The 10,059-nt window shown below is 44.9% G+C and overlaps 1 protein-coding gene across 1 annotated transcript in view; it reads left to right on the top strand.

Annotated features, from left to right (window-relative positions):
• The window catches only part of LOC116089178 (aldehyde oxidase 2), an 89,712-nt gene that overhangs the window by 74,479 nt on the left and 5,174 nt on the right, over positions 1–10,059 (top strand). The window contains exon 34 of the mRNA XM_031368841.1: positions 1,871–2,038. Within this exon, the coding sequence (XP_031224701.1) occupies positions 1,871–2,038 (168 nt within the window). The remainder of the gene's footprint in view (positions 1–1,870; positions 2,039–10,059) is intronic.

A 10,059-nucleotide genomic window follows, 5' to 3' on the forward strand; every position in this document is an offset into this window, starting at 1 on the left:
TTTTAAGATTTATTTACCATTATAAATAAGTACATTGTGGCTGTCTTCAGACGCACCAGAAGAGGGTGTCAGATCTCATTATGGGTGGTTGCTGGGATTTGAACTCAGGACCTTTGAAAAAGAAGTCAGTGCTCTTACCCGCTGAGCCATCTCACCAGCCCCTACTTTTATTTTTCATTCAGGAATAAATTGATTTTCTTTTCTGAAACAAGAAAAATATATCTGCAAGAATTTCATCATTTCCAAACTGAATTCCCCTTCAGCCTAGGTATCACCTCTGGACTTGGGTTGGCAAGGTCATCACAGATTCAAAGGGAGGGGCACCAACAGGGCCTTCAGACTCCTGCTGGACTAGAAGCCATCTGAGGGGGGAAGGCCAGAGGCAACCCAGAGCCTACAGAGAACAGCTTTAGGTTGAGAGCACCCAGGCAAGGCATCCAGCATGGTGGGCAGGCCGGTAAGCCCAACACTCAATAGGTAGAGGTAGAAGGATCGTGAATTAATGCCAGCCTAGGCTACAAAGCAAGATCTCTCTGGAAAAGACACAAGGACCAAGAAGGACATGGTGACTAGTGAGTCCCTATGGTCCTGGCACTCGGGAGGTAAAAAGCAGGAAGACGTTTGGATATCCAAAGCCAGCCTGGTCAACGCCATAGTACATTTCACAGTCTGGGTTCCACAGTAAGACCTTGTCTCAGAGACCAAAAAATGAAAATAAACATTGCTTGCTTACTGTGCACACAGCCCCTGGTTCAATCCCCACCACCACCAAAAACAAAACAAAAGCCACAAATACAGAAACTCTTCTGAAAAAGAAGGAGGATCTGGTTATTTTGGGTGCATTCATGGAAGGTAACAATTATCCACAATCGAAGAGCTGCCTGCTCAGACAGACCGTGGAGGAGGTCTCTGTCTCTCCACAGTCCCCATTTCTCCTCTCCTTGCTGTCTTTCACCTGCCCACACCTCACTCGAATTCCCTGCCCACTGCCTACACATGAAGGTCTGTCACCGCCCGAGTCTTCCTCTCCTACAGTACTGTACTGGTTAGTATGCTGTCTGCTAATGCAAGCCAGGGTCCTCTGGGAAGAGGAACTTCAACTGAGAAAATGTTTCTATCAGACTGGCAGGTAGGCAAGTTTGTGGGGCATTTTCTTGATTCGGGATTGGTGTGAGAGTACCCCTATGATTAGTCCCACCCCCGGGGCAGGTGGTCCTGTAAGAAAGCAAGATGAGCAAGCCAGTGAGCAGCATCCCTCCACAGCCTCTGCATTAGTTCCTGCTTTGAGCTCCTGCCCTGACTTCTCTTCATGATCAGGACCTGGAAGCCAAATAAACTCTTCCCAGGTAGCTGTTGATGGTGTTCTTTCATCCCAACAATGAAAGGCAAGCTCAGACAAGTGCACTGCTTCCTTTAGCCCCAGAATCACAATGAGGAATCATTTCCCGCTCTGCTTATGAAGTTGGCAAGTTCAAACCATTGACCGTTCTAATAAGGGTGCCCTTCTCTTACTCCACAGAAACACATGGACACCTGTATATGCACATACATGTAAACGCACATGCATCCCTTTCCCATAGAAGAAATACTTAACCCAGACAGAATTGAAGATGCAGAAAGTTCAAGTTTAAGAAGTGATTTATAGTCTGAATGCCAGGGATTATGGATACAGTGCTGAACGAGATGACACCCTGTCCCAAAGTAGCTTGTTGTCTAACTATAGAAGCTTTTAAAACAAATGTGTCGCAGAGGCGGGTGATCTCTGTGAGTTCAGCCTGGTCTACATAGTGAGTTTCAGACTAGCCAGAGCCACAAAGTGAGACCCTGTCTCAAAAAAGCCAATAAAATAGACAAATATGTTTTCTTGCAGGGCCTCGGTGAGTCTGGGATGTTCCTAGGGTCATCTGTGTTTTTTGCCATTGCTGATGCGGTGGCTGCGGCACGGAGACAAAGAGACATAGCCGAGGACTTCACAGTGAGGAGCCCAGCAACCCCAGAGCGGGTGCGGATGGCCTGTGCAGATCGGTTCACCGACATGGTAGGAAGCTGCATGTTCTGTTCCTGCAAGTTTACTTCTACCTTCTGCTCCCTTGGCTTCTTGTGTCTGTCTGTGACCTAACTTGTGTCGAATCAAGCTATAAAGTGATAGGGCGTGGTGGCAAACGCTTGCAATCCTGGCAGCTGGCAGGCTGAGGCTGAATTGTCCAGCAGTGGTTCAAACATTCATTCCCGTCTCCAGAACACAACAAAGAGGGCATCATCTGCCTCCACCCAGTGCCTCCTCCATGGACAGAGGCAGGGACCAGACACCTTGCAACTCAGGGCTCCTGCATAGCACTCTCCTGGCCTTGCTCATCACTTGGCTACTGTAAGGTCTACCTTGTTTCATACTCAAAAGTTTAAGCACGCCAGGCAGTGGTGGCGCATGCCTTTAATCCCAGCACTTGAGAAGCAGAAACAGGCAGATTTCTGAGTTCAAGGCCAGCCTCGTCTACAGAGTGAGTTCCAGAACAGCCAGGGCTACACAGAGAAACCCTGTCCCGAAAAAAAAAATGTCTAAGCACATGTGACCTTCAAAACAGTGCTCTCTGTCCCATTTCTGGAATGGAAGCAGAGTAAGGAAACTAAACCCACGTAATAAACAGCTCCTGGGAATTTTTCCTGCTCACCCGAGGCTCCTCCTCAGTCTTCTCAGGGCGTGGCTCCTAGAAAGTGGCCTCCTGCCTTTCCCCAGATTCAGGTTTTTAGCCAACTGGTTGTTTGGCAGAGCTGTCACATACAGTGGGAAGGAGTGGATCACTCCGCTCTTACTCATGGTTCAGGACAGGCAGCTGGGCTCCGAGGCATATGGGGTGAGACAGAGTTTTCTGCCAAGTCTGATGATTCCTTGCTGAGACCTTGTCAATACGCCCTGGTGGACACCAGTTGTCTACTGATTATGTAAATGCTCATCAACCGGATACTTCTGTCAATGTGAGAGTAGTCTCAAATTTTCTAAAATATTCATCAATGGCTCCTAGATATCACATCATGGTAGGACCTTTATTTCATATTGGAAGCCTCATTTTAACAGTGTTTTACATTTTGTCTTTATAAAAGTAACCCGTGCCAGGTGGTAGTGGCGTCCGCCTTTAATCCCAGCACTTGGGAGGCAGAGGCAGGCAGATTTCTGAGTTCAAGGCCAGCCTGGTCTACAGAGTGAGTTCCAGGATAGCCAGGGTTACACAGAAAAATCCTGTCTTGAAAAACAAAAACAAAAGTAACAGGTGCTATGCTTGGCGGAGCACTTGGTGGGGAGAAATAGGCTTCTGAGTTCAAAGCCAGCCTGGTCTACACAGTGGGTTCCGGAATCACCTGGTCTGCACAATGAGACACTGTTAAATAAACAAATAGATTAATTAAGTAAGTAAGTAACACATGTCCACTTTAGAAAAGAGTAAGATGGAACTTAAAATCAACCATAATCCTTTCAACTAGAAATCTTACATTTTTAGAATTTATTTTCTTACTTATCTATTTGATATTTATTTTTGTGTGTTTTTGCACATATGTACCCACCTCTGTGCGCAGATATCTGCAGACACCCATTTAGGCCATAAGACAGCATTGAATCCTTGGGAGCTGAATTTACAGGCAGTTGTGAGCCTGTGAGTTACGTGACATGGTTTCTGGGAATGAAACTCTGGTCCTCTGAGTTAACCACTGGGCCATCCCTCCAGCCCCATTATTATTACTTACTGTTATCATTATTGTAAATAAAGTTCCCTCACTGGGCCTAGAGCTCTCTGAATGGTTAGCTAAGCCAGTGGTTTGCAAATATCCTAATGCTGTGACCCTTTAATATAGTTCCTCATGTTGTGGTGACCCCTGACCATTGTCTTAGTCATGGTGTCTCTTCAGAGCAATAGGGCATTAACTACGCTTCTGAAAGCCCAACTTCCTCCAGCAAGGCCCCCTAGTCCCTCCAAATAGTGCCACTCCCTGATGACCAAGCAGTAAATATGTGAGCCTATGGGGGGCATTCTTATTCAAGCCACGATTCCCTCTTAAGATCGGTGTAAGCTGATTATCAGCAAAGAGGAAATAAATCAAAGCCAGCCTTGAGCCAAGTGTCCCAAGGAGAGCAAAGAGGACATTGACAGTGTTTTATAGAAGACGAGAAATACACAAAATAATCTGCAGGAAATATCAATATTCCTCTATCCAATGAAAAACAGCCGTGGGTCCATACTTGTGATACCAGCCCTTGGGAAGCTGAGACAGAAGGATCATGTTTTGAGGCCAGCCTGGGCTACATAGTGAGACCCTGTTTTAAATAACAAATTGTGTGAGATGTGTGTATACAAACACATGTGTATGTATGTATGTATGTATACAAACACATATATGTGTATGTATGTGTATGCATGGAATTTACATACATGGGGTAGCTGTGTGTATGTATGTACATAGACGGATAGATGGATGGATGGATAGATGGATGGATGGATAGATAGATAGATAGATAGATAGATAGATAGATAGATAGATAGAAGGCTAGATAGATAGATAGAGGGCTGGATCTGCTGCCTCAGATCCTTTTACTGATATCCCGTTAAGCTTTTATTCCAGATAGCTCAGAGTTCAAAGCAGGGTCAGAGAAACAGTGAAAAACACAGTCTTTCTCCTCACCATCCCCAGGTATGCTCACATGCACACAGAACATAAATAGTAGCAGATTTTGTGTTTAACTTTTGAATTCTGAAATAAAAAATACTACTTGCTCTAATGACTAAGAAAGTGACAAATGACTCAGAAAGGTCAGTGTGGAAAGCCTTGGAAAGTTTGGGACCTCTTCGTTTGGCAACCTCTTCCTCAGGCCATTAGAGAAATAACAACTTACCTGGATTTTTCTCTTAAACAGAAATGATGGTAAAATACTCAGTACTTTTCCCATGGAATTAAATTAAATAATGCATGTAAAAATACTGGGTAAATATGAGTCGCTCCATAAACACTAGAATTAAGTTTTTCCCTAAATTCTCATAACTGTTAATGACCTTCAAAACAGGCCTCACCTACAAGGCTGATAACTATTTCCACATTAAACCAAATTGACCTTCAGAGGCCAGAACAAACAGGAACTTACAGAACTTACAACCAAAAGCCACATTTTCATCTTCATAGGTGAAACTAGTGAGAACTTAAGAATTTTTTTTTTTTTTTTTTTTTTAAAGACGGGGTTTCTCTGTGTATATCTCTGACTGTCCTGGAACTCACGTTGTAGACTAGGCTGCCCTTGAACTCATAGAGATCTGCCTGACTCTGCTGGGATTAAAGGCATGTACCACCACCGATAACTTAATTTAGGTCATTTTGTTATCAAAACAAAACAAAAATCCCATTGAGTAAGCTTTTTATTATCCGGAGTTTTGTTTTTCAAGGCTTCGGTCTGTGATGTTTTGTACTGACATCTGTTTATTTCCCCGTGCATGAGGCTGTGGGGGGCAGAGGGGAACTGGACTTGGTTCTCCTTTTCCCCACAGGGTCCCACAGGTGGAACTAGGTGGGAAGGCTTGCTTGCAAGTGGCTTCCCCGACCTCAGTTCCCCCAATTTCCCCCAATCCCCCCTCCCCACCAAGCCTTCTCACCAGCCCTATGCAGAGCTCTGCTTGTATGAGTGTTGGGTTTGGTCCTTTCTTGGAATTAATCTCTTTTGAAAAGCGGTGCTGACAGTTCAGCTCTGAACCAGTCTGACAGCCTCAAACAAATGAAAGCACTATCCTTATGTCGTTTTCTTTTTGGTGATGGCAGGAAGAAAAATGTGTCTTGTGTAATTATTTATAATTCCACAAGAAAATCCCTTTAACATATTTTTTTAAAAGATCTATTTATTGATCCCCCGTCGCAGCAATTGGCGCTCCTACAAATAAAGGCTGTTGAGAAGAAAAAAAAAAAAAGATCTATTTATTTATTATATGTAAGTACACTGTAGCTGTGTTCAGACACCCCAGAAGAGGGCATCAGATCTCATTACGGATGGTTGTGAGCTACCATGTAGTTGCTGGAATTTGAACTCAGGACCTTTGGAAGGGCAGTCAGTGCTCTTAACCACTGAGCCATCTCACCAGCCCCCTTTAACATATTTTTTAAAAGAGACATAAGGGCTGGCGAGATGGCTCAGCGGGTAAGAACACTGTACTGTTCTTCCAAAGGTCTTGAGTTCGAATCCCAGCAACCACATGGTGGCTCACAACCACCTGTAATGAGATCTGTCGCCCTCTTCTGGTATGTCTGAAGACAGTTACAGCATATTAAGCCAGAGGGAGTGGGGCCTGAGCAAGCTGGGGCTGAGTGGGGCTGTCCAATTCCCAGCAGCTACATGATGGCTCAAGACCATCTATACAGCTACAGTGTACTCATACACATAGAATAAATAAATAAATCTTTAAAAGAGACATAATAAAGTTTCAAATTAGTACTTCTTAGAAACAAGATTTTAATAAACACTTTTTAAAGTTTTAAAATGAGATTTTAAGCTGACTTTTTCTCTTCTCTCTCCCTCTCTGTCTCTCTCTGTCTCTGCCCCTCTCTCTCTCTTTCTCTCTTTCTCTCTCTCTCTCTCTCTCTCTCTCTCTCTCTCTCTCTGTAGTATGTGTTCTATAGTGTGTGTGTGTGTGTGTGTGTATATGTGTGTGAGTGTGTGTGTGTGTGTGTGTGTGCAGTCATGCCATAATGATTGTGTAGAAGTCAGGGGACAACTATTAGGAGTTTATTCTCTCCTTACATCATAGGTTCCAGGGATTAACCTGCTAAACAAGTGTTTAGCCAGGGGTTATTACTGAGATTCACCAAAGAAAACCAATTCTACCATTTTGGGCCAAATTTAAAGCAAGCTTTATTAAATATTAAAAACTGACCAAACTGACCCAGAGATGGACTTTGGTCAGGACCATTCCCTAGAATTTCCCAGCAGCAACGGACCCAGCCACCTATAGGCCACCACACTTTCCCATGAGGCATTGTAATTTTCCACTAACTACAACTCCCAGCATTCCAAGTAGTTACCTGGTTCTTGGGTAGGTAGGGCTTCCAGGTTAATTTTGGGCATTACATTAGCCTTAAAACAAGATTTGAAAAAAAAAAGTTACAATTTTAAGACAGGAAAGATTTCACATCCTTATAAATTAGAGGGAAAAAAAAATGTTACCTTGGGGAATCTCGTGATAGAGTAAACAACAAGCCAGACATGGTGGTCCATGCCTTTATTCCCAGCCCTTGGGAGGCAGAAGTATGTGCATCTCTGTGAGTTCATGGCCAGCTTGGTCTACAGAGAGAGTCCTAATATAAGCAATAAGAAAGGAAGAATGAACACAGGAACAAACCTGGAACCTTATTGTTATCAGTAGGGGAAAAAATCAAGTAGTTACAGAGCTATGCTCAGTCTAGATGTGGGGTGTGGTACAGAGCTGTGGTCTGTATGAGGGCTCTAGGTGGGGGGTGGGCTAGCCTGGCCTCACAAGGCCCTAAATTCAATCTCCGGCAGCAGAAAGAAGGAAGAAGAAAGAAAGAGAGAAGGAAAGAAAGAAAGAGAAAGAAAGAAGGAAGGAAAGAAAGAAGAAAGAAAGAAAACATGAGCGCTATGGGATGACAGAGTAGAAATACAAGTAAAGCCAATTATCAAATTGTTTCCATTTCCAGGAAGCTAAAGTCAAAACAGCTCCGCCTGGAAACAAGGTTGAAAATGGGTTTTTAGTTCACAGCACAGTGTGAATAGCAGCCTTGTCAGTGCTGAGTCACGGAGGAGACTCCCAAGCAGCAGTCAGGGAAAGTCCTTTCCTTCTTAGATTAGTCTCCATTCCAAACAGCCAGCCCCGCCCTAGACAAGCCCGGCTACTGTGTGACGGGCTTACTCTGAAGCCTTTCCTTTCACCGGCAAACCCTAAGGGCATCACCGGTCAACGACTCCCCTTCCTATCCTCTCCAGCACTTGCCACCCCCATATCTCATGCTCTCTGTCTGCTCTTTTCTGGATGCCAAAACTCAGTGACCCTTAGTAACATTAAAGGGGTCACTTGCTTCATTAATGGGAGCCCCTTCCTCCCAGACCGCTGCAGAGAAGACGTGAGAAGACGATGCCTTGCGCAGTGCCCCATCTACCTATACTAGCCGCTCAGGGTGAGGTATGCTGGACCCTCATCCTACACCCAGCTCAGGTGTCTGTGCACTAGAGGAGTTGGTACTGCGGTCCTATAGGACTGCATTCCACTTCCTGGGGTGTATATACTACATCAAGTAGAAACACGCAGCCCCCACAGCCTGTTCTGCTACAATCCCAGCCACAGATAATTGGCAGGGCCCTGGCCCAGCACAAACAGGCCTCAGTCACATGGATTCATGGAGCCAGAAGACAGAAGCAGGCTGCATGACTGTACTAACTTCTCAGGCTATAATCTTCCCCTGAGACACGTGTATATGCATGTGTGCACACACACTCATTCGTCACCACATTATTCTCTCAGCTCTTAAGCCGTCTTGGAAGGGGTTTGGCACATAGCTTGTTGACCAAGCCAGCTCAGTCAGTCAACAGATTCTCCAGCACAGGAGTGAAGATTAAAAAGAAAAAAGACAATGAGACAACACTGTAGCATGATCCCAGCCAGTTCTGAGGCTAAGGTGGGTTTATTTTTTTCCCAAACTGCTTTTATACCATTTTAATTACATGCAAATAATAAGGTCAGTTCTAGGTTAAGCAACAAGCAAGACAATAACCACAAATAGTCAAGGAACAAGCAAGGCAATAAACGGAGTCCTGTGATCACTGTTTCTAAGGGCTTATCAGGATGACCAAGATATCTGAGCCTCCTTCTCTGCCCTAGCCCAAAGTCTTTTTTTTTTTTTTTTTTTTTTTTGGTTTTTCGAGACAGGGTTTCTCTGTATAGCCCTGACTGTCCTGGAACTCACTCTGGAGACCAAGCTGGCCTCGAACTCAGAAATCCGCCTGTCTCTGCCGCCCAAGTGCTGGGATTAAAGGCGCGCGCCACCACCACCACCCGGCAAAGATTTATTTATTTAATTCATGTGAGTATACTGTTGCTATTTTCAGACACACCAGAAGAGGGCATCAGATCCCATTCCAGATGGTTGTGAGCCACCACGTGGCTGCTGGGAATTGAACTCAGGACCTCTGGAAAAGCAGTCAGTACTCTTAACTGCTGAGCCAGCCACCTGTTTTGGGTTTTTTTTTTCCCTTTTTTTTGGGGGCGGGGGAAGGGGGTTTCGAGACTGGGTGTCCTGGAACTCACTCTGTAGACCAGGCTGGCCTTGAACTCAGAAATCTGCCTGCCTCTGCCTCCCAAGCACTGGGATTAAAGGTGTGCACCACCACTGCCCAGCCTCCAAGTCTTATTCTTGCCAGAAGCCTGCTTCTTTGTTCTATCCTAAAATTAGATTCCTGCCTGAGCTTACTTCCTTGTCCTTGGCCAATGTCAGATTCCTGCCAAATGGCCCCCAAAGCTCTCCACAGCTGTAAAACTGGGTCTGCTTTAAACATGGATGCCCAGGATTGGAGGACTGGATTTGTCCCCTGCAGTAATTGATGACACTTGACACAGCAGTTATTCTACTACAGAATCGGTCTTCTCTGGTATTGCTTTAGTGGTCATGGTAGAGATGGTGTGCGGTGTTATAGCAGTGCCAGCAATGGGAAGCAGGTCTTCACACAGGCTTGGTGTATGTACACTCTACATCTGAACTGCATCCAACCCTCTAATACTGTTTTTGAATGTATATATTTTTTAATTTAAAAACTACCCTGCTGGCAAAAGGATCAGAAGGTTATGGTCATGCTCAGCCAAAATGAATTTGAGGCAAGCCTGGGCTACATGAGACTCTGTCTCAGAGAGAAAAGAAAAGAGGTACACATCTGAAGAGCATCTAGTATGGTCCAAACTAGAAGGCCACAAGCCGCTGGCCAGCCAGTCTGGGCCTCCCTCAACCCACCGGAGAAATGGGGTCCTAGTCAGGTCGACAAGGCGTAGGCGAAGAAATGATGGCAGAGACGACATATGGAAGTACAGG

The sequence above is a fragment of the Mastomys coucha genome, unplaced genomic scaffold, assembly GCF_008632895.1.
Source record: "Mastomys coucha isolate ucsf_1 unplaced genomic scaffold, UCSF_Mcou_1 pScaffold14, whole genome shotgun sequence".
Taxonomy (NCBI): Eukaryota; Metazoa; Chordata; class Mammalia; order Rodentia; family Muridae; genus Mastomys; species Mastomys coucha.